The sequence below is a fragment of the Gobio gobio genome (assembly GCF_949357685.1).
Source record: "Gobio gobio genome assembly, chromosome: 9".
Classification (NCBI taxonomy): Eukaryota; Metazoa; Chordata; class Actinopteri; order Cypriniformes; family Gobionidae; genus Gobio; species Gobio gobio.
In genome coordinates, this window is record NC_137115.1 from 42291360 (window position 1) to 42315619 (window position 24260).

Genomic DNA, 24260 nt, shown 5'->3' on the forward strand with positions numbered 1-24260 from the left:
ACTCTTGGTTTTATTATAAGTACTGTAATACTTTGCAGTCTGGATTTGAAAGCAGCAGCTGAGGATGAGGTGGAAACTCTTGTTGAAGCATTACCAAACACTTCAGCATTTGAGAGTCTGAGGTGTGTTGTCTTACCTATTACTCTTTTATCCAAGTAAAATTTAAAGGGTTAGTTCACCCAAAAATGAAAATTCTGTCATTAATTACTCACCCTCATGTCGTTCCAAACCCATAAGACCTTTGTTCATCTTCGGAACACAAATTAAGATATTTTTGATGAAATCCAAGAGTTTCAAGGTCCAAAAAGGTAGTAAAGACATTGTTAAAATTATCCGTGTGACTAAAGTGGTTCAACCTTAATTTAATAAAGCGATGAGAATACTTTTTGTGTGCAAAAAACGAAACGACTTTATTCAACAATTTCTTCTAGCCTGTCAGACAGAGGTCAGAGAGCTCTTGGATTTCATCAAAAATATCTTAATTTGTGTTCCAAAGATGAATGAAGGTTGTATGGGTGGAGTCATTAATGACAGAATTTTCATTTTTGGGTGAACTAACCCTTTAACTTTGCAATTGGAAAAAATGTTTTTTTACTGGGTAAAGTATGTGTAATTTCATTATGTGAGCTTATTTATCTTTTCCTTCTTATATGTCTTTTAGTTTGTCCCAGTTTGTTTTAGGTGACCGTGGAGCTGCAATATTTGGGAGAGCTCTTCAAAGTGTGCCAAATCTAAAGTCATTCAAGTAAGTGTCTGATTTTCTTCATTATTTCTCATCGCAACAGTACAACATTGCTCATTGGCTGATATATTTTTGTCCAGTCTGTCCCAGTGCTCTGGTTGGACAACAGCTCGAGGGCGTGACCTGGTCAAAGGTCTGGTGCAGTGCGTCTCACTGGCAGAGATACGGTAATAGATGTTGTATTGTCATCTTTTCTAACACCACACTCTTGAATTTAAGAAATGTGGCTATTTTGTAATACATTCACTGTCATTGACAGGAATCAGGATATACCATATTTAATATTTTATTTTCATTTATAGACTGGACTCTGTGGTACTTGATGAAGAGGGTATAACCATCCTAGCACAAGGCTTCAGCCGCTTGACCTCCCTTCGGAGCCTCAGGTAAGGCCCGTGTTCATTGTAAATTTAGCAAACACTCAATAAGCAGGTATACTCTCCCATAAACCAATCTTTTTTCATCTCTAATCTGGTTGTTTGCTCTCCTTAGCTTGAACAACATTAGAGTGGTGACAGAGACATTTGTGAATGGCACTGGCGTTCTCTGTCTACTTGACTCTTTTAAGGGGTTTAGACAGATGGAAGAGATTGAGTAAGTGTTGTGGTCCGTAAAAGCACATGCACACAAATGCTAACAACATTTGGTAATTTGTAAATATCTTTTATGCTATTTACAGGTTGGAAAGTTGGCGAATGGGAGATGGTGGTACTAATGAGCTTGTGAAATACCTTCCTTCATGGACCAAACTACTGAAACTGAGGTAAAGCAACTGCATTGAGTATAAGATTAAAGGGATAGTTCACCCCAAAATTAACAATTTGAAGTTGTTCCAAACCCGTATAAGTTTCTTTCTGACACAAAAAAAAAATATTTTGAGGAATGTTGGTAACCAGACAGTTGATGGGCCCCATTGACTTCCATAGTAGGAAAAAAATAGCTACCGTCAACTGTCTGATTACCAACATTCTTCAAAATAACTTCCTTTGTGTTCAACAGAACAAAGAAACTTGTACATGTTTGGAACAACTTAAGGGAGAGTAAATGATGACAACATTTTCATTTTTGGGTAAACTATCCCTTTAAGATTATTCCTCACCTGAAAGAACAATTCACAAGGCTTTTAATAGAGCGCCATCTAGCGGAGACAATTAAATATGGTGGAAATATACACCAACTTTTCTATGAATTATGAACACTACTGTTCTCAAGTTTCAGTGAGAACAAGTTTTTTGTAAAGAAATTAATACCTTTATTTAGCAAGGATGCATTAAATGTTTCAGATTTTTACAAACTTACAAAATGTATTTACAATTTCAAATAAATAAATCCTGAAAAAATGTATTATGGTTTACTCAAAACGGTGATTTTAAATGGTAATAATATTTCACAACATTACTGTTTTTTACAAAAGAGACTTTTTTAAAAAAACATTAAAAAATCTTACCGACCCCAAACATTTGAATTGTTATTGTCTAGATTTGTTATTTGTTATAACTTGCATCATTATTCATTTTCCTCAATGAACTTGATAGTTTTTTACTAATTACATTTTTGCAGTCTCTCAGACAACAGTATAAGTGACCAGTCTGGAGAGAAGCTACTGACAGCTTTATCCCATTGCAGAGCTCTTCAGAAACTACAGTAAAACATTTACTTTATTTCATTAATGTGTGATATTACACTCTCAGAAAAAAGGTACAAAAGCTGTCACTGGGGCGGTACCTTTTTCAAAAGTTACACTTTTTTACCTAAAGGGTGCATATTGGTACCTTAAAGGTAATACCTAAGTGTACATGTTAGTATCTGACAAGAACAAATGTGTACCTTTTGAAAAGGTACCGCCCCAGTGACAGCTTTTGTACCTTTTATTTTATGAGAGTGTACTTGCAAAATCAGTAGCTGACCATTCTTCATTATTTTCTTTTCACAGGCTGTCCAAAAATCTGCTTGGTCAGGCCAGTGCCGCTAAACTATCTCAAGTCCTTCCGTTATTGCCTCAGCTTTCAGAACTCAAGTAAGCCATGCGTGTTGTGGTCTACATAGTAAATAATGTGCTTTAAAAATATGTCAGCAAAATGGTGATTTTTTTTTAATATATTTTTTTAAAGTTTGTCAGAGAATCAGTTTGACCCACAAGGATCCAAGGCTCTTTGTGAAGGTCTCATGAGCATGAAGGCACTGAAAATACTACAGTAAGACAATAAATACATTATAGAGCCACATATATGATCGATTTGTTCGCATATATGATCGTTTGATCTCACACTACTGTCCAAAAGTTTTCTTCTATTTTAACGAAATGTACTTTGAAAGAAATATTCATACTTTTATTCAGCAAGGATGTATTAAGTTGATCAAGTAAAGACATTTACAATATTTCTATTTCAAATAAATGCTGTTCTTTTGACACTTCTATTCATAAAAGAATTGGGGGGGGGGGGGTCTTGATTTCCACAAAAATATTAAGCACTACTATAAGTAACTTTTTGTCTCTCAGTTTGACTTCAATTGGGTGTTCCGATCTGGTTGGTGTGGCATCATCCCTCAAACACTGTCCATCCATAGAAGATGTCAGGTGGGGTCATCCTTCTTTAAATGCTGTAGTTTGACTCATAAATGCAAATTATTCTGGTCCCTGTGTGTTTTTTTAAAACAGAACTTAGTTTATAAAGTCATTGTCTTTTTTTTTTTAGCTTGTCGTGGAATGGATGTGGTGACAGTCTTGCATTGACACTGGCTAAGATTCTGCCCCTGTGTACAAAGCTGAAACGACTTGAGTAAGTACTTGGGGGCTTGCAGTGAAGGTGTAACTTTTTGGTTGATAACATGTTGTATTTACAGTATGCTGATGTTTTAAAACTAATTATTGCAGCCTGGAGGCAAATAATATAACCACGACAGGAGCCACAGCGATAGCCGAATGCCTCCCATCATGCCACTCCATTGAAGTAATAAGGTATGACTAGCATATATACTCTTGATCGGACAATTCAAGTTTGCGTAATTAATAAGAATCAATTAGTGTAACTGCTTGACATGCACATAAAATCTGAGCTTCTCTACATTTGTCACTTTATACAGACTCTGGAGGAACCCAATTGCCAAAGATGATGAGAATCTAAAAGATCAGCGGCTGAATTTTTCATCAGTTTAACCACTTACAGTTAAACCAAAAATTATTCAGACACCATATCATTTTTTATTAGTGGGTGCAGGACACTATAGTTCATTTATGTAAGTGAGGATAGCAAAATTAAAGTAAACTGTGACATATTATACCCCAAAATTCTTCATATAGTGGACTACCAGTAAAAATTGATACAAATTTGGGACCAAAATTATTCAGACACTTTGGCCTGACCATGTTTTGCTTGTGTTTTTTCGGTAACACTTTACAATAAGGTTTCATTAGTTAACATTAGTTAATGTATAAACTAACATGAACTTACCATGAGCAATACGTTTGTTACTGTATTTGTTCATCTTTGTTAACGTTAGTTAATAAAAATGGTTTGTTCATGTTAGTTCACGGTGCATTAAATAATGTTTACAAGATTTTAATAATGCATTAGTAAATGTTGAAATGAACATTAAAGGGGTGATGAATTGAGAAATCAACTTTCCTATGAGCCTTTGATATATAAAATTTCATTGTGCTCGTCCCGGGGCTTTGTGTTTTTCAGACGGGCTAGCAAAATGTAATCCCGGCCTGCCGACGGGCTATCTTAAATAGTGAAATAACATTCCTTTCTTGCGCGCGCCCATGTGTGTGTGTGTGTGTGTGTGTACGGTTCGAGGTTATATTCTCAGATCGGGCCGGCCAAGTAATAAAAAAATAACATTCCAATCGATCGCGGGTGGATGAGAGATGAATCATTGTGTTTGTTTGATAAAGACATTTTGCGAGCCCTGTGAGCGTTTTCCCACACGCTCTCAAAACAGGGGAGCTAAAGCTCATTAAATATGCAAATCTTATCCAATCCTAGCCGTGGGCGTTTAGAGAGCCTCAAAACCAGGCAGAAAATAGCCTTTTACTTATTCATTATGATTTTTAATAATAGCCTATTACTTATTCATTATGATTTTTTTGAATATAAAAACCACGCAAACGTCATAAGTTGACCCCAACAGTATAAAAAAAGTTAATGTCCCCTTTAACAAAGATAAATAAATGCTTTATAAGTGCAGTTCATTCTTAGTTCATGTTTACTAATGTAGTTAACTAATGTTAACTAATGAACCTTATTGTGAAGTGTTACCGTTTTTTCTTTAATTGCTAATGCAACCTTTTAAAACTGAACAAAATTAAGCATGGCGTGGTAATTGGTTGACCTAAATTGATATTATCTAATTGTGCACTTAAATTTAACAGCTGACAGCTGATTGGTTGATTGTAGTCCATTACATACCTTTCTATCAAAGTTATCTGACATATCAAGATGAATTTGTTCTGACTTAGAGTTCTTGTCATATTTTATTACCATTTTCTAAAAACTATAGCGAATAAACTGTGATAATGTGAGAAAATGTTGAAGGTGTCTGAAAACATTTTGGTTTGACTGTATGTTTTTTTTTTTTATATATTGTAAATAATATTGGTGTTATGCTATGTTATGTTTTAAAATTAGGTTATTTAATCGGGGAACACATTACCTCATTAGAGCAATTCATTACACCAAACAACAGACTTCCCAGCTGTTCAGGGACTGGAATCATTTAATGTCCATCTAATGCAAACAGTAGGCTCTGGTCAGTAAAGAAAAAGAGCATGTGACATAAGCTGTGCCAAAAAAAAAAAAAGCACAATTAACTTATATTTACAATTAGCTAGTTGTAGCACAATGAAGCAGGCAGCTCTCTTGTAAAGGTACAGCACAGTCATGCTCTTTGCTGATACACCAAACTAAGGTATCTTGAACTCAGAGCCAATCCTCCATTAGGGGCATTCATGCACTGATCCGCCCTGGACTCCACCATGTTGTGTTCTCCTTTAAATTACGTATTTATGTCTGTATTTTATTCGATCTGTTCAGCTTTTATCTATTGAAACATTTCTTATTTGTTATTTGCAAAGTGCTTTACTCAACTTGTAAAGTGAAAATGCTCAGTGCTTGTGTCACTGGTAAATGCACAACCATTCTCTCTAGTACTTGCACTGATCAATGAGCATTTATTGATGCTATTCATCTATTCAGGGTGTTTTTTTTTAATGTGTACTGAAATTATAAATAAATATGATTCATCATAAAATTCATATTTTGGACAATAGTTTATTTAATCAGATCTCAAAATAGAATATATATAATAGAGTGTCTTCTATTATTATTATTATACGATTATACCTAGTTTTTTGTAACAGCACCACTAGCCAATTCTACACCAACAGAGGCGACCTGATTCAAACTTCAAACAGATGCAAGGAAGTAGACCCATGGAAATGATTCATCTTTTATGATTTTTCTAGCTTTTTTTAACGTAAGAGCAAGCGTGACCATTTTAAACTTAATTTAAAACAGTTCATTGTGCTGCTGGATGTTGTAAACTAGTATTTATTTTAGTATTTATCTAGTAATTATTTTAATTTATTAACATGCTAATAAACACACTAGTTTGTAGAAAAATTGTTTACCGTTTACTGCACTTTGTTAAGTGTATCACATAAGACATGATTCACAATTTAAGTCTCGCACATACACTGAAAATAGTCTTTCTTTCCAAAAAATTAAAATAAATTTTAAAACCAGAATACAGTTGCTCAGATATTGAAACAATTTAAGTTAAATATTTCACGAGTGTTACCAACAGGTATGTTTAGGGTTAGGGGTTGGTTAGGACCAGTGTTTGGGTCTAAAAAAGTAATTAATTACTAGCTACTTATTACATATTCAACAGTGTAATAAGATTACTACTAATTACGCTCTCTAAAAAGTATTGGAATACGTATTACTAATTACTTTCTAAATCCCACATCAACCTCGACCAGTTAAACCAGGGTTCCTCATACTCGATCCTGGAGGGCCACTGTCCTGCAGAGTTTATCTCCAACCCTGATCAAACACACCTGAGCAAGCTAATCAAGGTATTCAGGATCATAGATATGTATATAAAGACTAGATGTCTTATGGCGGAGTCTCTAACGTCATCACCGGCGGCCATCTTGTCACAGGCAAGCTTTCTGGCGGGCTCTGTGGTACCTGATGTAAGGTGAGTGATCTGCACGAACACAAATACTCATATCTCGCTGAAATCTTAACTGATTTACAAATGGTTTGGTTTCTTACAAACGTTATTAACGTGGCTATAATTCTGGATGCTTGAACAAATTATGAATAATTATTCATAAGTATGCAGTGTCATAACTACATCTCTGACGTTTATAACAAACCAAACAGTTTGAAAATCGGTAGAAAATTGAGCAAGTTATGGTTATTTAAAAAGTACATGCACCATTAAAACACAATGTAACGAGTGAGCGAGCTGCCTGTGACAAGATGGCCGCCAGGTGCGGACGTCGACCTCCATTGGCCAGCAGCGCGGACGAGACATCTAGCCTTTATTATGTATATCTATGTTCAGGCTCACTAGAAAATCACAGGTAGATGAGTTTGATCAGGGTTGGAGCTAAACTCCACAGGACAGAGGCCCTCCAGGACCGAGTTCGAGGAACCCTGAGTTAAACAATACAATAGACATGAAACTGCACTTTTGACAATTGCATAAATTATCCTTGAACTGGCCAAAGTATTTAAAGAGAGAGGGTTATATTAAAAATAGGGCTGTCAAACGATTAATCGCATCCAAAATAAAAGTTTGTGTTTACGTAATATATGTGTGTATACTATGTAAAATTATTATGTATATTTGAATACACACACATACATGTATATATTTAAGAAATATTTACATGCATATAATTATATAATTTATATTATATATAATTATAAATATGTTATATATAAATGTACCAAATTTTTCTTAAATATATACATACATGTGTGTGTATTTATCTATACATAATAATTATTCACGGTACACACATTTTAACATAAAAGTTTGATGTTAAACCCACTATTGTTTCATATAGAATTGTTCTATGGGCTATACAGTATATTTATTAATGCAATTACATCAGAAGTAACTGTAATTAAGTTACAGTAAAATTAAGAGTAATCCCTTAATTTAAATTTTCATTGGGAAAGTAATTAAATTACCGTCATCAGGTCACTTAGTAATTAAATGTATACAACGAAACAACTAAATCATCCCTGAAAAATAATAAAATAAATACAGACTTGAATAGTAAGTGCTATAAAATAGTATAAACTGCTAATTCGTACAAAAAACTAGGGTCTACCCTTCTCAAAAATTAGGCCTGGTCAAACTTTTTTGCATACTGCAATATTACTGCTAGATGGCAGTAAAGCAACACTGGTGAATCTGGTAAGCCTTTGGACGATGGACCGCAAGCCTCTTGAATGTTTTATCATGTAATACTGTTGTTCACTTGGATAAAATCACAGATGTCAGTCACTATGGTGGCATGACGTGATGTACAACATAATCAAGAAAAAATAACATTGTATATGAACATTTTATATTCTAGCTGTCAACGATGATGATTATAATGACGAGCAAATCAATTCAAAGAGTCAATGTCAATCTTCCTACAAGGGATGGACAAAATGTATTATAATTATTTTTTTAATTAATTATTTTACACATTATTGACAGAATGGGATTCGGTCGGATGAAAAATAAATAAAATATAAGTGGAAAAAAAAAATATATATATAAGTTTTCATCACAAGTTCTTCAGAACAATGCGCGCGCGTTTCCGTGGTTTTTAGCAAAGCACATCAAGATGCGACAGGCACAAATGTAAAACACAAGTGTGTTACTTTCTTTTCTTCTCCTCCTTTTCATCTTTTTTCGATGGTGGCATAGCTCAGAAGAGACTAGCTCGTGTGGTAATGACAGATGTGGACACGGGCGGAGTTCAGAGCTGTGAAAACTACACAACTGTTGGTTCATTGAGCGCGCGACTCTGGAGTCTGCACGCGCTTTAGCAGGGCGAAGCGCTTTCTTCTTCTTTAACGCCGTTTACCTTCTGATATATGCATTGGGATCTTTTTTTTTTTTTTTTGGCTGGATAATGCAATCAACCCACAATCCTTTTGACACGCACAGTTGCTGCCACCAACACTAAATAACGACAGAAGACGCTGAAGAAAAGTAGGCTGCGTATTGCGCGAGAGCTTCGAGAGGTGAGTTATTATTGAGTTATACAGTGACTTCACGAAGTAATCATTTCCATTCACAAACATGCAGGGTTTGTTACATTTTAACGTCTGAAAGGAAGTAATATGCGCATAAAGAGTTCCGGTGTGGACGATTAAGAAAACAACAAACTGACAAGCCAAAAAATCGAATAATAATTAGCCTATGCCTTTACAAAAGCACCAGAACAACCAACGATAACTCTGATGATAAAAAATGAGAACTCTTAAAAATACAGTTGCCACATCTGCCAAGTTCTTGGAAATGTCATCCTTTGAAGGGTGAATTTAGATTTTTAAAAAAGACCATCCCAATGAATGACACAAATCGCCCAGTTTACCTGAATTCAGTCTAATCCTGTTGATTACATAGGCTACATGTTACATACATGTTTGGGAAACATTTGTGCATTTTTCTTCAAACTATAGATTTAATGAATCTTAAAATGTCAAGTTGTGTAACCATCACGTATAAAGTAATACACTACTTTCCTTGCACCTTCAATACTTGTATTTATAAAATACTAATACTATTTTAAAACAAAATTGCTTGGTTGTTTGTTGTGTAGAAATAGTACAAAAAAAAAAAAAGCCTTTTAATGAGATGCTCATCATAGAAAAGGTGTATGCAAATTTTCTTTGTATGGATTGCATTTTTAATGTAGAATAACTGAACCAGGCAAAAAAAAAAAAAGAAAAAAAGAGCATCCCTTCATTGACCCAGTTGCTGTTTGCTTAAGGTTTTTTTTGCAGTTAGAGAATTTTTAACGGCATGTACAGTAGACCACCACAAGCTCCATTCATACTGTTCTCAGTTAGCCATTATAAACTTTTCTCACCACTGAATGGCTCAACAACTTATTAATAAGTAAACAGGATGTTATTTTAAGGTTAAGATTTGGTTTGACAGTTGAGCAAAAGGATGTAGTTGACACAGTTGATACAGTATAACAAAGCTGATCCAGAGGTTTTTTAGTAAACAAATTAAGCACAAAAAAAGCAAACTTACAATTAATATTATTAAGATCATATTTACTGCACACTTTGACATTAAAGAGCACATTGAAGTGTAAATTGACATCTGATACTTTAGATCTTCCTCTGTGCTGCTAGTTCGCACTCTTTAATCCCATGAACCATGAAGGTAATGCATGACAGGATGAAAGGGAAATGATGTAATTATGTGTAATTGTTAAAGTCCACTGAATGGGAAGTCTCTAGATGTTCGATTTATGGTGGTTTATGTTCCATGTCTGGAGGACAGGAAGCCAGATTAAATAATTGTTATTTTGGAGTGTTTCAAAAAAAAAATTACGGACACTACAAAGAAAGGTTGTGTCTATGGGTTACATCTCTTCTTCCCTTAAAGCGATAGTTCACCCAAAAATGAAAATTCTGTCATCATTTACTTACCCTCAAGTTGTTCCAAAACCGTATGAGTTTCTTTGTTCTGCTGAACACAAAGAAGATATTTTGAAGAATGTTGGGAACCAAGCAAAGAGAGAGCCACCATTGACTACCATAGTATTTTTTCCCTACTATGGTAGTCAATGGTTGCTCTCTCTGTTTGGTTACACACATTCTTCAAAATATTTTCTTTGTGTTCAGCAGAACAAAGAAACTCATACAGTTTTGGAACAACTTGAGGGTGAGTAAATTATGACAGAATTTTCATTTTTGGGTGAACTATCGCTTTAAGGGAATGTTCAGAATTTAAAAAACGTGAAGCTTGCGATAACCACTTCAGTTCACAAAAACAAACTGACATTGTTTCTACAGTAATTCAGTTACAATGGAAGTCTATGGGCAAGGCAGAAGTGACGCTCATACTTTTGTTAATTTGATATAAATTATTAATCATTCCATACAAAAACATTTTTTGTTTGAGTAAAAAAGTTTGTCAAAACAAATGTGATGAACTAGATGTTTCCAAGTAAACAGTGTAATTAGCCTATGTCAAATCTCTTTCAGTTATTATTTCACATTTATATCGAACTTACTGCATATACTTACATGGTCAAGACAGGAGTTGAAACATTTTATCATATATATATATATATATATATATATATATATATATATATATATATATATATATATATATATATATATATATATATATATATATATATATATATATATATATATATATATATATACTCACCTAAAGGATTATTAGGAGCACCTGTTCAATTTCTCATTAATGCAATTATCTAATCAACCAATCACATGGCAGTTGCTTCAATGCATTAAGGGGTGTGGTCCTGGTCAAGACAATCTCCTGAACTCCAAACTGAATGTCAGAATGGGAAAGAAAGGTGATTTAAGCAATTTTGAGCGTGGCATGGTTGTTGGTGCCAGACGGGCCGGTCTGAGTATTTCACAATCTGCTCAGTTACTGGGATTTTCACGCACAACAATTTCTAGGGTTTACAAAGAATGGTGTGAAAAGGGAAAAACATCCAGTATGCGGCAGTCCTGTGGGCGAAAATGCCTTGTTGATGCTAGAGGTCAGAGAAGAATGGGCCGACTGATTCAAGCTGATAGAAGAGTAACTTTGACTGAAATAACCACTTGTTACAAATGAGGTATGCAGCAAAGCATTTGTGAAGCCACAACACGCACAACCTTGAGGCGGATGGGCTACAACAGCAGAAGACCCCACCGGGTACCACTCATCTTCACTACATATAGGAAAAAGAGGCTACAATTTGCACGAGCTCACCAAAATTGGACCGTTGAAGACTGGAAAAATGTTGCTTGGTCTGATGAGTCTCGATTTCTGTTGAGACATTCAGATGGTAGAGTCAGAATTTGGCGTAAACAGAATGAGAACATGGATCCATCATGCCTTGTTACCACTGTGCAGGCTGGTGGTGGTGGTGTAATGGTGTGGGGGATGTTTTCTTGGCACACTTAAGGCCCCTTAGTGCCAATTGGGCATCGTTTAAATGCCACGGCCTACCTGAGCATTGTTTCTGACCATGTCCGTCCCTTTATGACCACCATGTACCCATCCTCTGATGGCTACTTCCAGCAGGATAATGCACCATGTCACAAAGCTCAAATCATTTAAAATTGGTTTCTTGAACATGACAATGAGTTCACTGTACTAAAATGTCCCCCACGGTCACCAGATCTCAACCCAATAGAGCATCTTTGGGATGTGGTGGAACGGGAGCTTCGTGCCCTGGATGTGCATCCCACAAATCTCCATCAACTGCAAGATGCTATCCTATCAATATGGGCCAACATTTCTAAAGAATGCTTTCAGCACCTTGTTGGCAGTTCTGAAGGCGAAAGGGGGTCAAACACAGTATTAGTATGGTGTTCCTAATAATCCTTTAGGTGAGTATATATATATTTGTGAGGAAAATAAGTATTTGAACACCCTGCTATTTTGCAAGTTCTCCCACTTAGAAATCATGGAGGGGTCTGAAATTGTCATTGTATGTCAGACATGTCAGTGTCATTGCATATACACTGTGAGAGACATAATCTAAAAAAAAAAAATCCAAAAATCACAATGTATGATTTTTTAACTATGTGATACAGCTGCAAATAAGTATTTGAACACCTGAGAAAATCAATGTTAATATTTGGTACAGTAGCCTTTGTTTGCAATTACAGAGGTCAAACGTTTCCTGTAGTTTTTCACCAGGTTTGCACACACTGCAGGAGGGATTTTGGCCCACTCCTCCACACAGATCTTCTCTAGATCAGTCAGGTTTCTGGCCTGTCGCTGAGAAACACGGAATTTGAGCTCCCTCCAAAGATTCTCTATTGGGTTTAGGTCTGGAGACTGGCTAGGCCACACCAGAACCTTGATACGCTTCTTACAGAGCCACTCCTTGGTTATCCTGGCTGTGTGCTTCGGGTCATTGTCATGTTGGAAGACCCAGCCTCGAACCATCTTCAATGCTCTAACTGAGGGAAGGAGCATTGAAGTCTCGCAATACATGGCCCCGGTCATCCTCTCCTTAATACAGTGCAGTCGCCCTGTCCCATGTGCAGAAAAACACCCCCAAAGCATGATGCTACCACCCCCATGCTTCACAGTAGGGATGGTGTTCTTGGGATGGTACTCATCATTCTTCTTCCTCCAAACACGTTTAGTGGAGTTATGACCAAAAAGTTCTATTTTGGTCTCATCTGACCACATGACTTTCTCCCATGACTCCTCTGGATCATCCAAATGGTCATTGGCAAACTTAAGACGGGCCTGGACATGTTCTGGTTTAAGCAGGGGAACCTTCCGTGCCATGCATGATTTCAAACCATGACGTCTTAGTGTATTACCAACAGTAACCTTGGAAACGGTGGTCCCAGCTCTTTTCAGGTCATTGACCAGCTCCTCCCGTGTAGTTCTGGGCTGATTTCTCACCTTTCTTAGGATCATTGAGACCCCATGAGGTGAGATCTTGCATGGAGCCCCAATCCGAGGGAGATTGACAGTGTTTAGCTTCTTCCATTTTCTAATGATTGCTCCAACAGTGGACCTTTTTTCACCAAGCTGCTTGGCAATTTCCCCGTAGCCCTTTCCAGCCTTGTGGAGGTGTACAATTTTGTCTCTAGTATCTTTGGACAGCTCTTTGGTCTTGGCCATGTTAGTAGCTGGATTCTTACTGATTGTATGGGGTGGACAGGTGTCTTTATGCAGCTAACGACCTCAAAAAGGTGCATCTAATTTAGGATAATAAATGGAGTGGAGGTGGACATTTTAAAGGCAGACTAACAGGTCTTTGAGGGTCAGAATTCTAGCTGATAGACAGGTGTTCAAATACTTATTTGCAGCTGTATCATACAAATAAATAGTTAAAAAATCATATATTGAGATTTCTGGATTTTTTTTTTTAGATTATGTTTCTTACAGTGGACATGCACATATAATGACAATTACAGACCCCTCCATGATTTCCAAGTGGGAGAACTTGCAAAATATCCTCACTGTATATATATATGCACACACAGACTCACGGTCACTTTATTAGGTACACCTTTTCAACATGTCATTCACGCAAATATCTTTTAGCCAATCACATTGCAGCAACTCGATGTATTTAGGCATTTAGCTAAACATGGTCAAGGCAATCTGCTAAAATTCAGACTGAGCATCAGAATGGGGAAGAAAGATGATTTAAGTGACTTTAACGTGGCATAGTTGTTGGTGCCAGTCTTGCTGGTCTGAGTATTTCAGAAACTGCTAATCTAATGGGATTTTCATGCAAAACCATCTCTAGGGTTAAAGAGAATGGGTCGAAAAAGAAAAAAAGAAAATGCCTTGTTGATGCCAGAGGTCAGAGGAGAATGGCCAGATTGGTTCGAGCTGATAGAGAGGCAACATTAACTCAAATAACCACTCGTTACAACTGAGGTCTGAAAAAGAGCATCTCTGAACGCACAACACGTCAATCCTTGAAGCAAATGAGCTAAAGCAGCAGAAGAACACACCGGTGCCTCTCCTGTCAGATAAGAACAGCAAACGGGGGCTGCAATTTGCACGGGCTCACCAAAATTGGACAGTAGAAGATTGGAAAAAACATTGCCTGGTCTAATGAGTCTCGATTTCTGCTGCAACATTCAGATGGTAGTGTCAGACTTTGGTGTAAACAACATGAAAGCATGGATCCATAATGCCTTGTATCAATGGTTCAGGCTGCTGATGGTAGTGTAATGGTGTGGAGGATATTTTCTTGGCACGCTTTGTGCCCCATAGTACCAACTGAGCATCGTTTAAACGCCACTGCCTATTGTTGCTGACCACAATATGTCCATCCCTTTATTAACACAGTGTACCCATCTTCTGATGGCTATTTCCAGCAGGATAAAGTGCCATCTCACAAAGCTTAGATCACCTCAAACTGGTTTCTTGAACATGACAGTGAGTTCACTATACTCAAATGGCCTCCACAGTCACCAGATCTCAATCCAATAGATCACTCTTGGGATGGGGTGGAATGGGAGATTCACATCATGGATAAGCAGCCGACAAATCTGCAGCAACTGTGATGCTCATGTCAATATGGACCAAAATCTCTCAGGAATATTTCCAGCACCATGTTGAATCCACAAAGAAATAAGGCAGTGCTGCAGACAAAATCTGGTCCAACCCGGTACTAGCAAATTATACCTAATAAAGTGTCCGGATATCTCATTGATCGTATATGCAGTGCATGATTCAACAATTAAATATATGCAATATTTTAGTTTTATGTCTACAGTCCGCATTATTCATTATGACTTCAGTATGAGCTGTATAATTATTGAAATGGTTAATATAATCATAACAGCATACTCCATATTTGATTACAGCCCTACACTTGTTTTCCACTTGTTAATGTCTAGCTGTGTATTCTCCGGCACTGCACCTTGGAGATAAGTGATGAAGTGTTGAGTTGATGATCACTTAGAGGTTAAGTCATCTCGGATATGCGTTGCCATTTTGACCTCAAATGAGCGGGCTCACGTTAGGATAAGACACAGAATGATTATATGGACATTGGTCCTGACAACAGAGATGATACTAGAAAGCAAGGTTAAGAGGAGGGTTACTCATTTGTGGACTATTTCTGATGTTGCACAAACTACATGCGTCTCATCCGGTTGTGCACTTTCTTGAATGAGATTTAGTTGCGACTGTGTATCCCTTTTTCCATGACATCACGGTCATGTGGAACATGTCATTATTCTGGGAATGGTTACCTAAACCGCTGCACTATATAATGGTTATTTGAATGCAGAGTTCGTTTAGAATCCGAACAACCCTTACAAACTCAAAGATGCCGTTTTGGGATGGAAACTCAGGTGAGTTTTCGTCTCATTTCCCAGCTTATCAAGAAACGTTTCAATTGTTTATCATTTAGTTTGTCCAAAAATGTTCTTTAGAAAGAAAAGCAAACATTGAGGTTACGGTGAGGTACTTACAATGAGACTTTGAAAGGTAAAGCTGTTTAAATCCTAACTTTTTTCAAGTCATTTTAAGGTTTATGCCGTTGTGTTGTCATGGCGAAATATGTGTGTTAATCATATGAACACACATATTGTTTGTCTTGTGTCTATATGTCTGAAATGGTGAGTATTTTAATGTTTATGGATTAGCCCCATTTCTATTGTACAGTGCCTCACTGGAACCCATATTTTTTTTCTTTTTTTGAAGAAAGTTTAAAAGATGACATTTACTTTTTGTGTTCCAAATGTGTGCCACTGGAAATTAGCACAGGACTAACTTGGATGAAATAGTTCCCCTTGTGAACATGATAAATCGTAGTCCTACAGGTGATGTCTTGTGATTCTTTCCGTGTAACATGATTGTGAAGTCATTTTCACTCATGCTTTGTCTATGGTGGTCACAGCCTAATTGTGGTTTGTGACATTAACACAGAAAGAGACAGTGGTACATCAGTATCTAAGCAACAAGAGCCCTCGCTGTATTCCTCATGTCCTGGTGTGACGCTCGTGTTCTGCGTGCGCGAGTGTTTGCGTGCATTGATGTGTGTTGAAATCATAGAGTGTTTTCACGTTTAGTGTTTATTTGAAGAGTTGTTTGTCAGGGGACCATGAACCCAGGCATATTTCTGTCAGAAAAGATCAAACAATGCTGTGTAATTCATTTATTTTTTACAAGGTTCCAGTTTTCAATAAAATGTGTTTTTCTTGTTGCAAATTATTAGTGTCCTAATATTTTTTGTTGTTGTTGCCTTTTCAAATTGGGTTTTAAACTTTTAAAACTTGACAGCCTGACATATGAAACAATAGTAAAAAAAAGTGTGTTTTATATTGAGTATTTTATTTGACACATTTTATGGCTTATATAGTAGGAGAATATGGAGCTCATACTTGAGGAGGAAACAACACAATTATTTTATTTAGAGGCCCAAAACTGAGCAAAATATTCAATTTGGTGCCATTGATGATATTCATATGGCTTTGAAGTATGATGAAGTTCTGATAGCTTTAGATCAATGAGGTCTTTATAATAATAGCAGAAACATTACATAAAATGCATATAAATATTAGTTGTCACTCTATATCTCCCAATATGATGTTTTAGTAATGATATTTAAATGCTTGTTACTCACATTTCAACACGCTTTTTCTAAAGGTGATTTATGGATAATCAAGTTAACCTAAGTTGCTTCAGTCCAGTGTTCATTTTGAAATATTACTAACAATATAACATTTCTTACAGTAACATAAAAAAAAAAAACTTGTGTACCACAACCTGAAGGTGGACGCTTTTAGAATAATAATAAAAATAATTTTACTTGCTAAAGATTAGGAACCATCAATCAGACAACAGAAGGCATGTAGTAGATTCTGCTCAACGGGGTTTTCAGCAAAGATTTGATAATGTTGGTGATGGAGGCTGTAGAAATTTGTGGTAGCACTTTATTTTACAGTCCTGTTCCCCATGTACATATAGTAATTACAATAACTGGGTAATAACTGTACTAACCATGAATCTAACCTTAACCCATGTAGTTACCTTATATTACCCAGTACCTTCTTAGGCAAGTACACTGTAAGCACACGTAAGTGCACGTACTGTAGAGTAAAGTGCAACCAAATTTGCATATCAAATTTGATACAGTATAGGCTTTTTAGGGTAATATTGCTTTTTAAAGAGATTGCTTTTTAAATTAAACATACAGTGAGTTCCAAAAGACTGAGACCACTGGAGTAAAGGCTTCTATTTTGCATTAAAATTACGTTATATCAGCATAACATAATCATTTAAGAGAAATTTTGATTTGAAAAATTGACCTGACCTGTTATAAAAAACATGCGTTGTGTCAAATTAGCTTATTTTAGTGTCCTAGATATAGTACATTATCTTAATAGTATTTAATTTAATGAATATTATTTAATTAAAGTAATTTTCTAATACTTAACATTTCCTATTAGTTTTATTAGTCATTTTATTTCCCTGTTTAAAATGTTCACAAAAAAGTTCTGTTTATTTTCAGGTTTAAATTAGATTCTATTTTTACTGAATGAATAATACTTTGCAAATGAGTAAGAAATAAGTTATTCTGATTAGTGAAATAGTGTTTTGTTGCCCCCAGGGTGTGGGAGAGGAGGTACTCCCATCTCCATGGCCTATACTCTGGCCTCGGGCCCCGACGCGGGTCCTGCCATTGCGCCCCAGCATTGCATCACAAAGGTAGAGCTCTCCGTCTGCGGCTCCAACCTGCTGGACCGTGACGTGGCATCCAAGTCTGACCCTTTCTGTGTTCTTTTCCATGATGTGGATGGCAACTGGGTGGAGGTAAGGAGTGATTAAAAGTGTTCATTTTCCACTTTACCTTCACAGATTAGCAGAGTTATTGTGGTTAACCTTTAACAAAATCTGGTGATAGTTAGAGATAGAATGGAGAGACAAAATTGACACGCGAATATGAAAGAAAAGAAGATGAAATTGGGAGTGTTAGAAGATCTTTGGGGACAAAAAGCACAAGCTGGAAGCACAGAAGCTGAAATAGCTGGCATGTAGGAAGGAAAATCTAATAAAAACAGGAAAATAGGTTGCAGTGCGAGCACACGTGTGCTTGTACAGTCTCTACGGGACCGTGCCCTCGGCGGTCCAGTCATCACAGGCCAGTGCTGCCGGTCGGTAGGGCCAGCCAGATCATGAAATCACTCTTCCACGGTACACTGTAGCCATGGAAACACCAGGGGACAAACAAAGGAATGTGTTTGTAGTATAAAACGCATGGTTAAAAAGCATTTTAGAACATGATGTGTTCATGAATTTAGAACGCTAATAATAAATGATTTGATTTACATACAGATAAATAATAAACAAAAATGCTGCCCATGTTCTTATGATCTGTACACCAGTATAGTAGTGATCTTCCATAATGCAAAATAATCTATTTCTTATTACTGTAATATTTAATAATATATGATATACTCCTGTATAAATATATATTTTTTTATATACTGTAATATACTGTCTTTAATTTGTGCTACCTTGAAGTTATATTTTTATTTTATTACTTGTTTATAGTAATGAGAATATATTAAGGGTCAGTAATGGGAAGTACAAATTACAAAATAAAAACATTACAGATGATTACTAAAAACATTTGCAAAAAAAATCTAAGAACTTTTAGAACGCTTTGTTTTAATCGCCATGAAAATAATATTACAATAACAATAGCAAAAAAAAAACCATTATATTCCTAAAAATTTGCTTTCTTTTTTAATGCATTGATTTTGAAGTGAGATGTGACTTGAGAATATTGGTACATTAATTGTCCAAACTGATATTAGGGATGCACCGAATCCAGATTTTTGGGGTTCAGCCGAATACCGAATCCACTGGTTAAGATTCTGCCGAATCCGCAACCGAATACCGAATCCTACTCCCATTATCACAGTAAACACATTAATGAAGTAAACAACGTCCACAGCAGTGTAATGATGCTCTTATTGCAAAATATGCTACGTGGTAATAAAATACAGCAGTAGTAAAAGCTCTAGACTGGTGGAAAGCAAATGAAAGGTGCTTCCCGAGGCTGGCCACTCTAGCGAGGCGTTATCTCTGTATTCCCGGGGCACCAGTGCCATCTGAAGCTTTGTTTAAGGCTTTTCCTAGTGTGGTTTTGGTCAAGTTTACTAAAGTAAACATTGTCACATATGTTCTTCTCGCTGCTGTTTCCTGATGGTTTATAGAACAACTCCGAGTCGCCCTCTGTCGTTTCAAAGAACAGCACAACTGAGAGCGCAGAAGGCGCGCGCACAGTCAGCAGATGCCAATTCAATATTATAATTTTATCAGTTAACGGTTAATAATCTGAAAATGAGCAGCGGTTGTCGTTGGGAAAATTAATCGAAATGATTATCCCTACAGCAGTGTATTTTTAATTTAATTTAATTTGAATTAAGAATAGGCAACATTATGCCAGGATGACTGTCCTTCCTTTGCCGTACCTGAAGTTGCTGCTTTGGCTGCTGTCTGTAGATTCCCTCATGCACAACTCGTATTCTTTCGGATGTGTCATACGCAAATGTTTTATCAGCGGCTATTGTTTATGGTCCTTGCCACCATGAGACAAATCGGCATTGAACAATTGAACATTTAGCTCTACTTGAATCACCTTCTTTTGACTAAAAGTACTGCGAAACAACATGTTTTCTGTTCACAAGTTGGATTCAGTGCATCCCTAAGTGATTTATTAAGCGATAATAAACTTTTAGCATTTAATTCTCTTTAAAGTCGGCATGAAACGGAAGTTGAGATAGTCTTCTCTTCCCTATTGTCATGTATATCCGAGTGATACGGAATGTGATTGGATCGTAGTAAGTTGGGCATTGGTAACTAAATGGAGGCAGAGCTGAATTCCAGTTTGCAGTCAGGCTACGTTTACATTCATCCGGATAGATTTGAAAACTGAGTTTTCGTTTCAAAACGCTCTCCGTCCAGGCGTCCACACTAACGTTTTCCAAAAGTTTCTCATCCACACTGAAACGGCAGTAAACACCAAATTCTTTACTTACTGCGCATGCTTAAAACCTCATAAAAGCTCACTGAGATGATATAGTTATCACACAATTCTTATAGCAGGATAATTTTATTTAGCAAAATATCTCACCATTCACTGATGCATCCAGGTTGCACTCGGTCAACCATTATTATGTTTGGTCTAAAACCCAACTCCACTCGTGTTTTGCCACAGGACAGCAAATGCGAGTACATTTTCTGTCATCCTTGCAGGACTGTGATATGAAGTGTGCAAAGTAACATATTAGCAACTGTGAAAAAGTGAATAGCACATAACTGGCACAATAGTGGTATAAACATACATATCTATTGGTACAATATGCGTCACATGACTAAACATGCCTCATCGTTTTCAAATACCTCTGTCTTCACAGTCCACACTACGACACGAAGATGGCGTTTTCAAATGTATCGGCTTTGGAGAGCGTTTTCAAAAAGCTACGTTTTCGTTGGCTTAAAACGCTGTCTCAGTGTGGACGGAAGGCCAAAACGTATTAGTGTGGACATGGCCTCAGTTGTAAAGGATATTTTGTCTCGCCTTCTGCCGAGTACGCCATGAAGAGATGAGATGCCGTTTCGAGGGGGAGAGGGTGTTTATGTTTTTAATTAAAGATTAAAAGTGCACATTAATGGTGACTTGATTGAGGAGATCCACATATTTGCATTACACCACTGAAAAACATAATGAGTGCATAAAGTTGCACCATAAGTGGGTGCAAATTCTGTTAATAACATGTCCTCTATTTGTATGTAATTTAAGCTGGCTCGAACGGAGACAGCGGTGAACAACCTGAATCCAGTATTTGGTGTGAAATTCCAAGTGGATTACCATTTTGAAGAGGTTCAGAAACTCAAGTTTGCCATGTTTGATGAGGACAAGTGCAGCTCCCAGCTTTATGAGCACGACTTTCTGGGCGAGTTCACCTGCACATTGGGAGTGGTACGGTAGCACTTTCATATTTTACCTGCTTCCAGATCAATCTGCTGTATTACATCACGAGATAATCTTAAAATGAGTGTTCTTAGTTATAATAAATTAGCTCTCTGTATCGCCTCTACTTGTGCATTTATTGGGCCATCTGTTCTGTTTTAGATTGTGTCAAATAAGAAGCTACATCGACCACTGATTCTGGCTAATGGCAAGCCAGCAGGGAAGGGGGCCATCACAGTAAGACACCACATAACACATCATAACAGACATATGCATTGATAGAGTTTGTACCAGAGCATCATGATATGCTCCTTTTGGTATAGATAACAGCCCAGGAGTTATCAGACAACAGAATAATCACTCTAACCATGTGTGGGAGGAAGCTAGATAAAAAGGTGAGTTAAGAGGTTTTGATAACCATTCAAGCACTTTAAAAAGCACTCAGCGATAGAAGATGATGATGATTTTGTTTGTGGCTGTTTTTCAGGACTTTTTCGGTAAATCAGACCCCTATTTAGAATTCCACAAACAAGGGGATGATGGAAAATGGATGATGGTTCACAGAACAGAGGTAAGATGCTAAATAGACTCTATGTTGCCGATACTCACATTTATATACAGTTTTGTTCTACAGTTTTATCAGATGTTAAGATAGTGTTTCAGACCGTGTTAATAAAAGCCAGGAAAAAAGAATAATAGCCATTTGTGTGTGTGACTTCAGGTCATTAAGAACACTTTGGATCCTGTTTGGAAGCCTTTCACAGTGCCTCTAATCTCACTTTGTAATGGAGATGTGGACAGAAACATCAAGGTGTGTGGTCTAAATATTAAGTACATATTATGCTATCTAGTCTTGTAGTCTTTTGTGTGAAGAGTCCCAGTAGAATTTAGTCTAGATCATTTAATATAAAAATAAAAACATCATGTTCTCCCTGTCTTTTTATGTGGATTTTAAATGCAACTTCCAAAACATTATTTGTAGCTTTATTACTTCGTTATTATTGTAGGCGAAAAAAGCCATTTGTTTTTGTCAGAAATCATGCATTTACACAAAAGTATGTTTATATTTATAATGCCACAAATAATATTATATATACAAAAATATTAAGCAGCACAACTGTTTTCAACATTAATAATCAACAATTTGAGCATCAAATCAGCATATTACAATGATTTCTGAAGGATCATGTGACACTGAAGACTGGAGTAGTGATGCTGGAAATTCAGTTTTGCCATCACAGGAAAAACAATTTTTTTTTTTAAATATATGTAATAGAAAACAGTTACTTTAAATAATTTACAGTATTACTGTTTCACTCTAATTTGGATTAAAAAAATGGAAATAGAAAACTTTTGAACGGTAATGCACATAGCAGATAATTTGTTACACTAAAAATTGTCATTTTTCTGCTGTAATAAAATGTCAAAGCTGCTTTTCATACAACAAAAAAGCATGATTGCTTGCTGTCAAGTTTTTTGCTTGGTTTATTAAAACAATTCATGTCTTATCTCACCTTGATGACCCAGAATGAATTCTACAAAACAGTTTAAAATAGCCTCCATTCCCTTTAACATATTCATACGTGTCACAACTCGCAATAAATGTGTGATGTCACAGGTGCTGTGCTACGATTACGACAACGACGGAGGCCATGACTTCATCGGCGAGTTTCAGACCACCGCTAACAAGATGAGCGAAGCACAGAACGCAGTGGAGGTGGGCTTGCCTTCAATTATCACTGTAGAGATTCCTAATTTCCAGAATGTAGGAACTAAATGCGTGAAGTAAAGCTTGGCTCACATTAATGCCTGCCACTCTTGCGCCAGAATACTATGTGAGTACTAGCTATGCCTCATTATCTGGCATAATGAAGCTGAGAATTAGTGAGTGAGAGAGGGAGAGACAGAGAGAGAAGGAGAAAAGAGGTGGGAGGGAGAAACAGAGAGAGTAACTGGCTCTTTTGAGATGCAAATCGCTCTTATTTTACCGTTGCCTTGTTTACCCGAACAAGCATTGTGTGTTGCCAGTCACACTTAGGCAGAACATGCGTAAATGCTCTCCTGGAGAAACCGTTAGTGTACTAATTAACATCCTTTCACTGTTTTCAGGTGCTGACATTCTGTTGCACAGCCTTAGCTAAGAGATATGATGTATTTTGTGCTATGTTGTAAAGGAATCGAGCACCCCCAGTGATTGTTACCCCTTGGTGTTCACTTTTTACTCGAATGATCAGGCTAGAATTCACAGATGATGCTGATACTTGTATTATCTTTTCAAAATAGGCAATGTTGCTTTATGGTAGCCTCTATACAAACACATCTTGATTTTATGTCTCAAATTTACTTAAGAGAGACCCGTTACCATGGGTTCAAATAAATAAAGCTATATACATTATATTGGCAAAAGTATTGGGACACCCCTCCAAATCATTGAATTCAGATGTTCCAATCACGTCCATGGCCACAGGTGTATAAAATCAAGCACCTAGGCATGCAGACGATTCTACAAACTTTTGTGAAAGAATGGTTCGCTCTCAGGAGCTCAGTGAATTCAAGCATGGTAACATGATAGGTTGCCAAGTCAATTTGTGAAATTTTCTCGCTACTAAATATTCCACGGTCAACTGTTAGTGGTATTATAACAAAGTGGAAGCAATTGGGAAGCAATTCAGCCAAGAAGTTGTAGGCCACGTAAAATCACAGAGCGGGGTCAGTGCATGCTGAGGCACACAATTGCGCAGAAGTCGCCAACTTTCTTCCAATAACTACATACCTCCAAACTTCGTGTAGCCTTCAGATTAG

At 36.7% G+C, this 24260-nt stretch overlaps 2 protein-coding genes across 2 annotated transcripts in view; both read left to right on the top strand.

Annotated features, from left to right (window-relative positions):
• Positions 1-6000, top strand: part of nlrc5 (NLR family, CARD domain containing 5) — a 31728-nt gene extending 25728 nt beyond the window's left edge. Inside the window, exons 32-44 of the mRNA XM_079825921.1 lie at positions 39-122; positions 662-745; positions 823-909; positions 1045-1128; positions 1235-1336; positions 1422-1505; positions 2303-2386; positions 2676-2759; positions 2854-2937; positions 3243-3320; positions 3439-3522; positions 3618-3701; positions 3827-6000. Of these exons, the coding sequence (XP_079682047.1) occupies positions 39-122; positions 662-745; positions 823-909; positions 1045-1128; positions 1235-1336; positions 1422-1505; positions 2303-2386; positions 2676-2759; positions 2854-2937; positions 3243-3320; positions 3439-3522; positions 3618-3701; positions 3827-3899 (1096 nt within the window). The 3' untranslated portion in view covers positions 3900-6000. The remainder of the gene's footprint in view (positions 1-38; positions 123-661; positions 746-822; positions 910-1044; positions 1129-1234; positions 1337-1421; positions 1506-2302; positions 2387-2675; positions 2760-2853; positions 2938-3242; positions 3321-3438; positions 3523-3617; positions 3702-3826) is intronic.
• Positions 6001-8743: 2743 nt separating this feature from the next.
• cpne2 (copine II) overlaps positions 8744-24260 on the top strand; it is a 32219-nt gene continuing 16702 nt past the window's right edge. The window contains exons 1-8 of the mRNA XM_079825922.1: positions 8744-9009; positions 18087-18289; positions 21288-21467; positions 21621-21695; positions 21782-21853; positions 21946-22029; positions 22180-22269; positions 23077-23175. Coding sequence (XP_079682048.1) covers positions 18116-18289; positions 21288-21467; positions 21621-21695; positions 21782-21853; positions 21946-22029; positions 22180-22269; positions 23077-23175 — 774 coding nt within the window. The 5' untranslated portion in view covers positions 8744-9009; positions 18087-18115. The remainder of the gene's footprint in view (positions 9010-18086; positions 18290-21287; positions 21468-21620; positions 21696-21781; positions 21854-21945; positions 22030-22179; positions 22270-23076; positions 23176-24260) is intronic.